Source organism: Aquarana catesbeiana, linkage group LG03, assembly GCF_042186555.1.
Source record: "Aquarana catesbeiana isolate 2022-GZ linkage group LG03, ASM4218655v1, whole genome shotgun sequence".
NCBI classification, from domain to species: Eukaryota; Metazoa; Chordata; class Amphibia; order Anura; family Ranidae; genus Aquarana; species Aquarana catesbeiana.
Window position 1 is genome coordinate 544,267,477 of NC_133326.1, and position 13,176 is coordinate 544,280,652.

The window sequence follows — 13,176 nt, forward strand, 5'->3', positions numbered from 1 at the left end:
TATGTGACCTCTCGGCGCCAAGGACCAGGTGCAGAGAGGCCGGGCGCCAAGGGGTTAAACTAAAGCTGATGCCCACACTGTTGTGTGTATTCTTACAACATCAACATACAGTATATAATATTTTGTCACCAGTCAGGATATTTTTGCAATGAAAATTCTGGTGCTGAAACCGAAACTTCAGGATGCACTTGGCTGAAACGGAAATTGAAGTTTAAAAAAAAAAAAAAGAAAATATTATAATATATATATATATATATATATATATATATATATATATATATATATATATATATATATATATATATATATATATATAAAATTGTATTATATTCAACCTTTCAGGCGCCTTTTCGGCTGATAGGCTGCTTTCAGACTGATCTGTTTTTGAAGAGCTTTTACGTTTAAAAAAAAGGCACAAATTGAAATGCATTGAAAACGCAGCAAAAACGCACCCGTGTTGCGTTTTTGATGAGTTTTTTGAATCACATGACTTATGAAAAACGCACTATAAGCGTGGTAAAATTGCGGCCAAATTTCGCATGTTTTCAGCGGCCATTATCTGCACTTTTTTTTTTCCATTGGCAATACGCCGATAATCCTGTTTTCAGGCAATATTTTTTGGCACATCCTTAATTAATGTTTTTCTAATTTCTTTATATAATTTGATTACAAGTTGTTTTTGATCGATCATTTCTGCACGATTAACAAACTATTTAGTTTGAATTCATAAAAATGTGTTTGGAACTATACACATTATTCACATTAATGCTTGTGAGTTTTGGGTATAAGGTTCAGTTCTTGGTGACTTTGCTTACAGTGGGTATAAAAACGAATCACCCCCCTTTAAAATAATCACATGCTGTTGCTTTACAGCCTGAAATGAAGACAGACACAATTTTTGTTTTATCCAGCTGTATTTACTCAGTACACCCTATAAATATCCAAGTGAAAGATAGAACACTAACGTGTCAGAAAAAAAAAAAAATTCAAAAACAGAATCACTGAGTTGGCAAACCCCCCTCCTAAAAATGACTTGTAACCTCAATCAGGTATAACTAAACACCTTCTCAATGGCACACAAAACCATTTGACTTTCAACTGTGATCAGCTGTGGTCATTTTGATTAGCTCAGCATGAAAAGAGCTTTCCTGGAGCTTTTCAGTCCTTGGTAGTGCAACTGAAGCAAATTATCAACTATGGGTGGCAAGGCACTGTCAAAAGATCTCCAGGATAAAGTTGTGGACAGGCACAAGTCAGGAGATGGATACAAACAAAATTTCAAAGGCCTAATCAATGCCTACAAGCACAGTGACATCTATTATTAAGAAGTGAATGGTATTTGGTACAACACAGACCCTCCCTGGATCAGGATGTCGCTCCAAACTGCATGAAAGAGCCAGGAGGAAACTGGTCAGAGGCTACCCAGAAGCCTACAGCAACTCTGAAGCAGTTTCAGGAATTTATGACAAAGAGTGGTCATTGTGTGCATGTGACAATAATATCACAAATTCTCCACAAATGTGGCTTGTATGGGAGGGTTACAAGAAAGGCCACATGCAGTCAAGACTGAGCTTTGCCAAAACGCATCTTCAAGATTCTGAGGTCACATGGAGAAAGGTGTTATGGTCACATGAGACCAAAAAAATTTAAATATTTGGCCTCAACCAAACTATATGTCTGGCGGAAATCCAATAAAGCTCACCATCCAAATACCACCATTCCTACAGTAAAGCATGGAGGTGGTAATATCCGGTTATGGGGGTGTTTCTCTGCAGCAGGGACTGGAGCACTTGTCAGGATGGAAGGAAAAATGGATGGGGAAAAACACCATCAAATACTTGAGGAAAATCTGCTGCCCTCTGCCAGAAAGTTATCAATAGGAAGGTTTACTTTCCAACATGACAATGAGACAAATCACACAGCAAAAATGATCACACAGTGGTTGAAGGAGAAAAAGGTGAATGTGCTTGCATGGCCTAGTCATGGCAATCACTGTAATGTAATGTTATGCATTCATATGTTTGCATGACTGTATTCTGGTATGTAATTTGCCTCAGGAACAAAGCTTTTAACGTTTTAACGTGTGACATGTGATTTAATATTGTCTCTTTCTTAATAAACACTTTTTTACATATTGATTGACTACGACATTTTGCTGCTAAAAAAACCCTTGGGGGAATATTCCCATTTAAATTTCAGGGTGCAGCCCTATATCTCTCACATATGTGTATTTCCCATTACAGCCAGAGCTCAGACTTAAACCCCATTGAAAATCTGTGGAATGACTTTAAGACTGTAGTTCATAAATGGTCACCATCAATATTAATTGAACTTGAGCAGCTCTGCAAAGAAGAGAGGGCAAATATTACAAAGTCTAGATGTGCACAGTTAGTAGAGACATATCCCAACAGACTAAAGGCTGTAATTAAAGCAAAAGGTGGTCCAATAAAATACTGACACAAGGGGGTGATCCTTTTTTTCCAAATCAATGATTCTGTTTTTGATTTTTTTTTCTGAAATGTTGGTGTTATATAATTCACTTGGATGTTATAAGTTGCACTGAGTGAATACAGCTGGATAAAACAAAAACTGTGTCTGCCTTTATTTCAGACTACAAAGCAACAAAACGTGATTATTTAAAGGAGGGGGGATTCTTTTCTATACCCACTGTAGATAAGAGTACATACTTTACTGATCCTTCATCTACCCTTTATTGCCAGGAGAGCATTTGACAGGTGGACCAGCCTACAAGTTTCGTACACTGGACATTTATTGCACTAGAAATATACAGTTTATTTCAATAATTTATGCATTAAACACATGACTAATACAAGAGAGGAGACAACTTGGAAACAGTCTAATGCAAAAGGTATTTCAGAACGCTATATATTATTATTTCATACTATTTCTCGCTATCACTGCCAGGACAAGGTCCTTTAGCACCCAATACTAAAGCGCCAAAGTACACCCTACACCATGAGCTGTAAAATACCTTAACAGCACAGATTGAAGGTCCTGGCCTTTTTGTGCTCCCTTCTGCTGCTGTATGTGCTCAAGGCAGTCAGCTCCTCTGCCAACCCATCAGCGAGGCCATGCTCACTACAAGGAGATGGTTTTCTTTAAAGTAACCACGTTTAGACTATGGGTCTGTCTTTAAAGAAACCTGTACCGGGAGAGACATCAGTCTGTAATTACTGACCTTCCTCTGAAAATGCTACATTCCTGACTGTAGCTGATTTTAATACAGACCAACCATTGAGACACAAACTCAGAGCTCCTAATCGATATATTTGTTCCAGATATGTGGCTCAAAGTACCAAAGCTATCAGATCAGCATGACAGCCAGGTAACTAGTTTTTCCAGAAGGGGACGTCTGCACTGCCAGTCTCCATACTTCCTCGGGCATTTCCTTTTAATTAAACCCATAGCCTTTCAATGAATCTGGCAGTACATACAACCACCCCCCACCAGGTGGCAGCGCAGTTCTGTGAGCTAAACTTGTAAATTTGATTGGTCCAGCAAAATCAGGCAAGAAAGCCAAACCAATTCTCAGCTAAATGCCCCTCAATAAAACATTTTTTTGCAGTCTGCTAACAAGTAATCTCCAACACATCATGATGAATATTCAACTAAAACTTCTCTGTTAGAATTTAGTGTTTACCTACAACTCTACAAGTATTTTTCCAATGAAAGTGAGCAGAATAGATTTTGCCCCATCTCACCTGCACGGTGTTGCTCCCTGCGTAGCTGGCTCTCTTCCAGCGCCGTTTCTGTAATGTGGCTTCACTGATGAGCTGAGCAAGCTTCCTCTCTATCTCCATCTGAAAGGCCTCGTTCCTCAGCTGCTGCTCCTGGACGCCAAGCAAGACTGCCGCAAACAAATTAGAAGAACAATTATAGGCATGGAAATCATATTCTATAACACTCAGCAATGGTTTTGCACAGAGTAGCCCCAATTCTTTTCATTTTGGGTCCTCTGCTGGCAGTCCTGGCTCCTTACCCTTGCCGTTTGCCCCAAATAGCAAGCCTCTTGCTATGGGGGCACACAAGCAGGCTTGCTCCCAAGCCGCACTTCTGTGAATTAACATTGTCCATTCACACACAGAGCGTGCCTTGGCCCCACCCCCTGCTCACTCCTCATTGGCTTACTGGCTGTCACTGACAGCAGCAGGAGCCAATGGCTCCCACTGCTGTGTGAGCCAATGAGGAGAAAGTGAACAGGGAGAGTTGCTGCTCTCATGCACATTGCTGGATGGAGATGGGGCTCAGGAAAGTATAAGGGGGGGAGCTGCACCCAGAAGTTTTTTTATCTTAATAGATGGATAGAATGCATTTAGGTAAAAAAAAGTCTGCCTTTAAAATCACTTAACCAGTGGGGTGGCTATTGAGGCTGGAGCCCCGAATCTGGGGTCCATAGCCCCGAGTCCAGGGCCAGCCCTACCATGGGAGTGTCGCGGGCTGCCTGACACAGCACTGTCCCACGCAGCTGCGGCACTCTCAGTCTGCACTCTGTGTTTCACTGACGCTGACAGCCAGAGCCCGGAGATCAGTGTGTGTGAGAGTGAGTCTCCTCCTTGCTCTGCCCATATCATAGAGTCAGGAGGAACTTTCTCACACGATCTCCTGAGCAGGTGAGTGCAGACCATGGGGGAGGGGGAGGGGGAACTGTACTACCCAGCCTCTCTGTATACGCACCAGCCTCTCTGTATACACCAGCCTGTCTTCTGTATACCCTAGCCTCTCTTCTATATACCCTATCCTCTCTGTATGTAACAATCTGCATCTGGTGGCAGGTGACGTGGCAAGCTCCCTGATGTAATGATAATATATATATATATACACACACACATACATATATACACACACACACACACACACACACACACGTGTATGCCTGCCCAAGCGTATGACTCTCTTTACTTCACTGCTATGGGGTCTAGCCCCAGATCTTTTGTAGACCTAGCAACGCCCCTGCACTTAACTGTAGGTCTAAAATGGCCTTCAGCTATTAAACAGCATTTTCATATGTACCTTCAAATCTGAACTCCAGCCTTCCCTTAAGTCTTGCACAGTTGTACCAGCTTCTCTTCTTTACTGAAATCAATTAAGCCGACCATACATGGATCGGAATTCGACTGGTTCAGCCAGTTTTGAGCCACGTATGGACAGGCTGAAGCCAGCATAATACAATGATTATTGCTAGCGGGTAGGCTGATTGCACTCAAGTTGATCAATGGATTGACTTGGGTACAGTCAGGACTGATACACACTACAGCTCCAGTCGGGAGCCGCTGTACTAACCATATAAGGTTAGTCCAGCGATCTCCCTGGCTGAGCTGTTGTGTTCTCACAGGGGGATGGCCCCCCCACCAGAACACGTCGAACAGCGATCTCTACCATTGGCTGTGAGTGCTGATCACAAGTTGGTTGGATGCTAGTTTTCCAGCATACACGTCCGGCCAGACCGACTTACACACGGGCAGAATGTCAGGATACATCTGCCAGTACAAAAAATACAGGTCGACATTCTGCTCGTGTGTATGTCGGTCCCGACCGGAGCTGTAGTGTGTATCAGTCCTGACTGTACCCAAGTCAATCCATTAATCAACTTGAGTGCAATCAGCTTAGCCGCTAGCAATAATTATTGTATTATGCTGGCTGCGTAGGCTCCCCTCAACAGCCCCCCCCCCGGCAGAATACAATACCCATGATTGCAGGAAAGAAAAATCGGAACATCTATGGCCTGCAGAAGGCTCAGCAGGTCTTTTCCTTCCTCATGCTACTAAATAAAGTGTTTTTTGTGCATGTATATATTTGACAGATTTTACCAATCATTTCTTGTCTTGACAACCCAATAGGGACACAGAATGTATTAGCATAGCGGAGGCTATAACCCTCCTCTCCTAAAATATCCCAAGCAAAATAAAAACTTTTGTCTGGGGTTGGGCATTAGACTCAAGCTGACATCTACTGCATTGATAGCATAAGGCTCTTCTAGATTTTGTATAAATTAAACACAAAACTCTCTCTATAAAGACCCTTACCTGTGCGCAACCAAGAATCCTTCAGGTGTGGAGAGGTATTGAGCCGAGGATATTGAGAGGCTGAAAACACAATGACATACACACAAAAAAGCGTTACAATGTTTCCAAAACTGGAATCTGACTGTATACAATGAAACCAATAATATGGAAATATTATAGAATATAATATTATATATATATATATATATATATATATATATATATATATGGAAAAATGATATTTTAATATTTGTGTTAAGATATAGTCTGCAATATTAAAATAATAATAAGAACCAATAGCTTTGCGTGTCTAAACTAGCCTTTCTCAACCTTCATACCTTAAAATGATTGTAAAGGTTTTTTTTTTGGTTTTTTTTTAAATAACAAACATGTCCTCTTCATCGAATACCCCAACGAAGAGCCGCTTTCCATGAGGCCACTTATGCGGGCGCGCTTTAAAGTACTGCTGCTGCATCCACTGACACAGACAGCAGGACTCCGCCCCAGCCCTGGCTCCCATGTGATTGGATTTGATTGACAGCGGTGGGAGCCAATAGCTCCTGCTGCTGTCAACCTATCCAATGAGAACCCGAGACAGAGGCAGGAGCTGCTGGGCTTGTCCTCAACGCTGGAACAATCAGGTTCAGGTAAGAAAAAGGGGGGCTCTGGGGGGCTGCTGCAGCACAGAAGGATTTTCACCTTAATGCATAGAATGCATTAAGGTGAAAAACCTTGAGACTTTACAACTCAGGGAACCCCTACTAAACATTTGTTTTGTATCTACAGCTCATGGTATGTGAGCATGATCAATAAATTGATCGCATTGAAAACTGTAGTAATCCCTTACATTGGTAGTCAGTGGAGACATATCACCTACATTGATGGTCAGTGAAGAACTGCACTCTTATGCCTCATACACACGGTCGGATTTTCCGATGGAAAATGTGTGATAGGACCTTGTTGTCGGAAATTCCGACCGTGTGTAGGCTCCATCACACATTTTCCATCGGATTTTCAGACACACAAAGTTTGAAAGCAGGATATAAAATTTTCCGACAACAAAATCCGTTGTCGGAAATTCCGATCGTGTGTACACAAATCCGACGCACAAAGTGCTACGCATGCTCAGAATAAATAAAGAGATGAAAGCTATTGGCCACTGCCCCGTTTATAGTCCCGACGTACGTGTTTTATGTCACCGCGTTTAGGATTTTCCGACAACTTTGTGTGACCATGTGTATGCAAGACAAGTTTGAGCCAACATCCGTCGGAAAAAATCCTAGGATTTTGTTGTCGGAATGTCCGAACAAAGTCCGACCGTGTGTACGGGGCATTACACTTGTGACCAGTGGATAAATGCACCCTTACACTTGTGACCAGTGGATAAATGCACCCTTACATTGGTGACCAGTGGATAAATGCACCCTTACATTGGTGACCAGTGGATAAATGCACCCTTACATTGGTAACCAGTGGATAAATGCACCCTTACATTGGTAACCAGTGGATAAATGCACCCTTACATTGGTAACCAGTGGATAAATGCACCCTTACATTGATGGCCAGTGGAGAAATGCACGGTAACATACTGGAGAAATGCATCCTTACATAGACAGTCCTACATTGGTGGACAATGCTGAAAAGCATCCTTACATTGGTGGTCAGTCAGTGGTCAGTGGAGAAATGCACTCTTACATTAATATCCAGTGGACAATGCACCCTTACATTGGTGACCAGTGGACAATGCATCCTTACTTTGATGGCCAGTGGAGAAATGCATCCTTACATAGACAGTCCTACATTGGTGGACAATGCTTACATTGGTGGTCAGTGGAGAAATGCACTCTTACATTGATGGCCAGTGGAGAAATGCTCCCTTACATGATGATCAGTGGAGAAAGGATTGGTGGTTTGCAGAGAATCACCTGAAGGTAGTCTGCATTTAACCCATGGTCTACTACTACAAGCACTGGGTCCTGTACTGTACAATAAAGGTAATGACTTTTCCACACCTACAGTATTTGATATTCATGTGTGAATCAAAGTGAAAATTATTATGGAATAAAAGGACAAATAGAATCCAGACTAATCTTAATGAATTCTCACCACAGACTGATTGGCCATATAAAGCTGTTATGAAATAACAAGAACATTTTAAGTAACTCCATCTTCCCTCTACTCATGGAAATGTATTAGAGGTGAAGGATCTGATCTGCCCACTCCTCTAATCCTCAGTTTATTTGCCCTCTAGAGCAGGGGAATGTGGGAAAGTTTACGGCTCAGGAATCTCCTTTGTTCAGACTCCGTATTATTCAGGGGGATTCAGGAAGGCAGGAGGGGGGCTTTGTCTTTGTAAACAGCCACTGAATACACAGTGACATCATCTTTCAGAGAGAGAACATGAAAGCGCCAGCCTGAACTCAGATTGCTATTACATCATCAGGAGGGTAATAGGAGTGCAGGTCACTGTTGTCTCTAGGATCCACGGGGAAAGATGCAACATCACCATGACATCTTACTTTTTCCATTCAAACCATTATCAAATCATTAACAGCTCAAAACACCATAACTATGTTTAAAGATATATAGTAGGTGGAGGATGGGCTGAATTTCTTATTGTTTGCATTACTCCCTGAGGCTCTCCACTGGTGAGATCTGCTCGCTGGATTTTCAGATCCAGTTGTCCACACCATGGAATACCACTTGCATTTTCAGCAGGTAACTTACAAAGTGCAAAGATCTCACTCCCCTAGAGGTGTAAGAAGACAGGTGGGAAAGAAATTGCAAAGTCTCCTGTAGAGCATAAGATATTCTGCACGAGGAAAGGGCCTCTTTATTATTCAGCCTATCAATGATTTGGCTCTGTGATGCAGTAGTGTGATTGGGTATGAAGGCTGCATTTGTTCTCACTTTTGCTTCAGCATCCAAAACCGTGCCCTGCACTTGTTATCAGTCACAGGTAAACTATAATGGATCTAAACATATCCATTTTTTTTTAACCATATATCAAAGTTTTAAATAATAAAAAAAACAGGCTTGTTTTTTAGGCTTTTTAAAGTGTTTCTAAAGGAATAACATTTTTGGTCTTAATGCATTCTTCCCAGCATTAAGGTAAAAAATGTTCCAGTAGCAGTATTGCCAGCCCCCCAATTTTTACCCCACTCGATCTAAAGCTGTGCCCGCCTGTAGCAACTCTCTCCCTGCAATCACAGAACAGCCATTGGCTCCTGCTGCTGTCAATCAAATCCTGTGAGCAGAGAGTGGGGGGAATGGGCCAAACAACGCAGTGTGTGCCCCAGTTGCGGCCCGTCCAGTGCGCGGCCACATAGAGGCAGCGCCCCAGGCTGGGGGGTGGGGGGTGGCGCCCCTGTACCCCTTGTTGTAGACCGGCAGCCACTGATTGGGGGTTAAGAACCTTTGATTTAGACAATCTCGGAAGTTAGACCCCTCTTACTTTAATGCAGTGGTTGTCAACTTACAAGGTATAATGTGGCCCCTGACATCACCAAAGGGCCACCTGTAATATCCATTATATGTAATGCTACAGAAGACCATCATAGCCTGAAGATTTACTTGTGAAAATGATCAATGATTCTAGATGTGCACAGGCAAGGTTGGAAACTGGATCATGCTGTAGGAGACAGAGACTGGGGGGGCATTTTACCCGAGACAGGTCCTTTACAAATCAACACTCCCACTACTGACTATCTTCATTCTTTCCTAGGGGACGTATTACAACTTTGTTTTTTTCACAGTAAAAGTTTTACCTGCATATAAAAATGCTCTAGGCATTTTCATGGCTTTCACCGAAGGCATTTAATCTAAGAATCTTTTTTTTCAAAGTTTTGTAGATAATTTACAGCATTCTAAGAAGGAAGTTATTTATTGTGTTCAACTGACAGAACTGCCGTTAAAGCCTGACTAAATATTAGAAAAGCAGACACTGGTGGATTTGTAGAAATCTGACCTTTCTGTGTACTGGATAGGGATGAGGGGAGGGATTTTCCCAAAATTACTTTTGCTGCAAAATTTGCCAATTTTGTCTGTCGAAAATGTCAAATGTAGTCTTGAACTTCACTGCTTAGGGAAACAAATAATTTGGCTTTGCTTTCTAACACAGTCATGTGATCACCACATCAGCATTGATATGGGGAACAGAAGGCACTGAGGGTTTGGGAAATGCACATTTACAAGGGGTTAAAGTTAGCATTGGGGATCTTCAATATATAAGATTATGTTCCCAACTAATAAAGGGCTGTTTTTGGGCACAAGACCAAGCCCAAGAAAGGTAAAAGGCATTTCCTAGAACCTCAAGAACCATTTACACCCATTGCACCCTTAAAAATGACCAAAAAGACAATCATTTTGCATTTCCCAATATATTAACTTGATATAGTAACATTTTGCTAACATGTGTTTGAAGTAAGAGTTTCAAAACTAGCACTGCACCCCCTGGGAATCTGGAACCTAAACCAGCAGTACAGGCAGACAGAGCCATGACTTCACACTCACGTTCTGCAATCTGTTTCACCGGAAAGCCCAGGAAGAAGCTGAATTCTACCAGGGTCAGATTCCTCAACTGATCGCTTATCTCAGAGCCATTCAGGAATCCACTGTGGTCTTGAGCAGAGTAGGTGATGGTGACTGGTGCCTTCCAGATCATCTCCCGAGGCACACTGGTGCTGATATTCACTATCTATGGAGTGAAAAAAAAAAAAAAGTATGTTCCTCACAGGAAGTTACACAATCCATGGCAGGTCCTCAGTGGTACAATCTCTATTACCTGAACAGTGAGATTTTCCATCTCCTGGCGCAGTCTGCGCACCTCGAACAGCGCAAGGCTCAGCCCCTTCTGGATCTGCTCGCTGAATGTGCAGAGTCTGATATCGACTGACTGCGGCACAAACTGCAGGACTGCGGGGGAAGCGACAAAGAGTAAAAAGAAACTGAGCCATGTAGAATCCTCTGTCAACACAACACATATCCTATTCTAGATATATAGTCAGAGCCATACACATCCGAGAGACCCAGCACACAAAAATATTAAAAATTAAAGTCGTAAACTTCAGGAAAACAAAAACAAATTTCCTCCTGCAACGCAATAACACAATGGACTGTGGCGATCTGTCACCGCTTACAGGGCTTCCATCTTCAACCGGTCTTCCTTCTAGATTCGTGGACTCTGGCCGCTTGAATGGCTGAGCCGCGATGACATCAATCCCGCCTGTGCGCGCAAGTCACAGCCAAGGCACGGGGCTCTGAAGCAACTGCATGAGTATGCTGTTCCTTCAGAGGGCATGCACCGGTGATGTCACCAGCTGCCAAACATCAAATATCTCCTAAATGGTGCTTAGAACATTTATTTTTCCTACAGGTAAGCTTAATTATAAGCTTACCTGTAGGATAAAAATCCAGATGGGAGTTTACTACCACTTTAAAGTACTTGTAAATTTAAGAACAAAAATGTAATAAATTGCAGCTTAGCAGCCCCTAGATGTGGTGGCTTATTAGTTTAACCAGTGTGGCCAGGCAGCGGTGAAAGTAAACAGAACTGTGGGGTGTATCCCTAGAGGGACCACCAATACACTAGGGTCCTGATTCACCTATATAGATCTTTAGCCATCACTAGAGGGATCACCAGCAGAAGGAAGGAGGTCCTAAAACATCTATATAGATTTTTTAAAAATATATTTTCTTTATTTTCATGAAATGAAGCAAGGCATTACAGAGTATGGAGAAAAATAATATTCCAATCTGCACAGCAAAATAACACTCCTATATGTAGGGGCGGCCCGTCCATTAAGGGCACACGGGCGCCGCACCCTCCATAACGCCACCCCCCTACATGAATGGATAGATTCATGCATTGCATGAATCTATCCATGGCCACCGCTGCCGCCCCCTATTCAGGCGTCCGGCCCCTTTTTGGACACCGGGCGCCTAAGTCACAGTGGCTGGGGTGTTTTTTTTAAGCACCTGATTAGAGCCAAGGGCTCTAATAGGCTTCAAAAAGGGTGGACTCAGAGCGCAGAGCATTGCGCTCGGAGTCCACCCAGATGTGTTAGAAAAGCAAATTAATATTTGCTTTTCTAACACTGAACCACCTCTCCGCCAGGGAGCACAGGTCTAATACCAGTCACTTGATTGGCTAAAGGCACAGGCGCTCCTATTGGACGCCTAGCAGAACGGAAGAAGAGAGAAGGGGGAAGACTGCAGGACACAGGAGCCATCCCACAGCTCGCCGCTGTCACTCGTAATCTCTAACCTTAACTATTGTAATGCCCTCCTCATTAGCCTACCTCTCCGCAAGCTTTCCTTTCTTCAGTCTATCATGAATGCCACTGACAGACTCATCCATCTTACCATCCATTCAGTGTCCACCACCCCTCTCTGCAAATCCCTCCACTGGCTTCCCATTGCCCAACAAATAAAGCCATTTACAACTCTCACTACATCGCCAATCTTGTCTCCAAATATCACCCAACCCGTCCTCTCTGCTCCTCATAAGACCTCCTGCTCTCTAGCTCCTTTGTCCCCTCCTCTCATGCTCGTCTCCAGGACTTCTCCAGAGCCTCTCCCATCCTCTGGAACACTCTACCTAAATCTGTCCAGTTATCGTCTATTCTGTCCACATTTAGGCGATCCCTGAAAACTCATCTCTTCAGGGAGGCTTCTCTTGCCTTCAGCTAACAACCGAATCTTCTGCTTCCACCATCAGTTCATCCTTCACAGTTACTACCTTTTGTTTCACCAGCCCCTCCCTATTAGATTGTAAGCTCCCAGGAGCAGGGTCCTCCTAACCCTGTTGTATTGAATGGTATTGTTGCTGTATTGTCTCCATTTATATTGTAAAGTGGTGCGCAAACTGTTGGCGCTATATAAATCTTGTATAATAATAATAATAGTACTCAAAAAGGTTAAGGAAAAAAAAAGGCCCAGACTCCATGAGCAACCTGGTCTTTTCCTGCCATCACTCTATTAAATCTCTCTTTTTCAGGCATTTTTTTGTTTTTATTTTAACTCGGTGTCCTAATGTCCTGGGGTGTCACCCTAGCACAGGACTACAGAACAACACCCCTTCTTCATAACATAGTGGTAAGGTGTTCAGTAGTCCAAAGAGAGAGCTGGGAACAACAAAACTGATAACAGTAAG

The 13,176-nt window shown here is 42.8% G+C and overlaps 1 protein-coding gene across 2 annotated transcripts in view; it reads right to left on the reverse strand.

The window, feature by feature from the left end:
* Positions 1 to 13,176, reverse strand: part of KIAA1549 (KIAA1549 ortholog) — a 149,096-nt gene that overhangs the window by 39,826 nt on the left and 96,094 nt on the right. For both annotated transcript variants that reach the window (XM_073621478.1, XM_073621477.1), the window contains exons 5-8: positions 10,807 to 10,937; positions 10,536 to 10,719; positions 6,045 to 6,104; positions 3,723 to 3,868 (exon numbers count right to left, since the gene is read on the reverse strand). In XM_073621478.1, the coding sequence (XP_073477579.1) occupies positions 3,723 to 3,868; positions 6,045 to 6,104; positions 10,536 to 10,719; positions 10,807 to 10,937 (521 nt within the window). The remainder of the gene's footprint in view (positions 1 to 3,722; positions 3,869 to 6,044; positions 6,105 to 10,535; positions 10,720 to 10,806; positions 10,938 to 13,176) is intronic.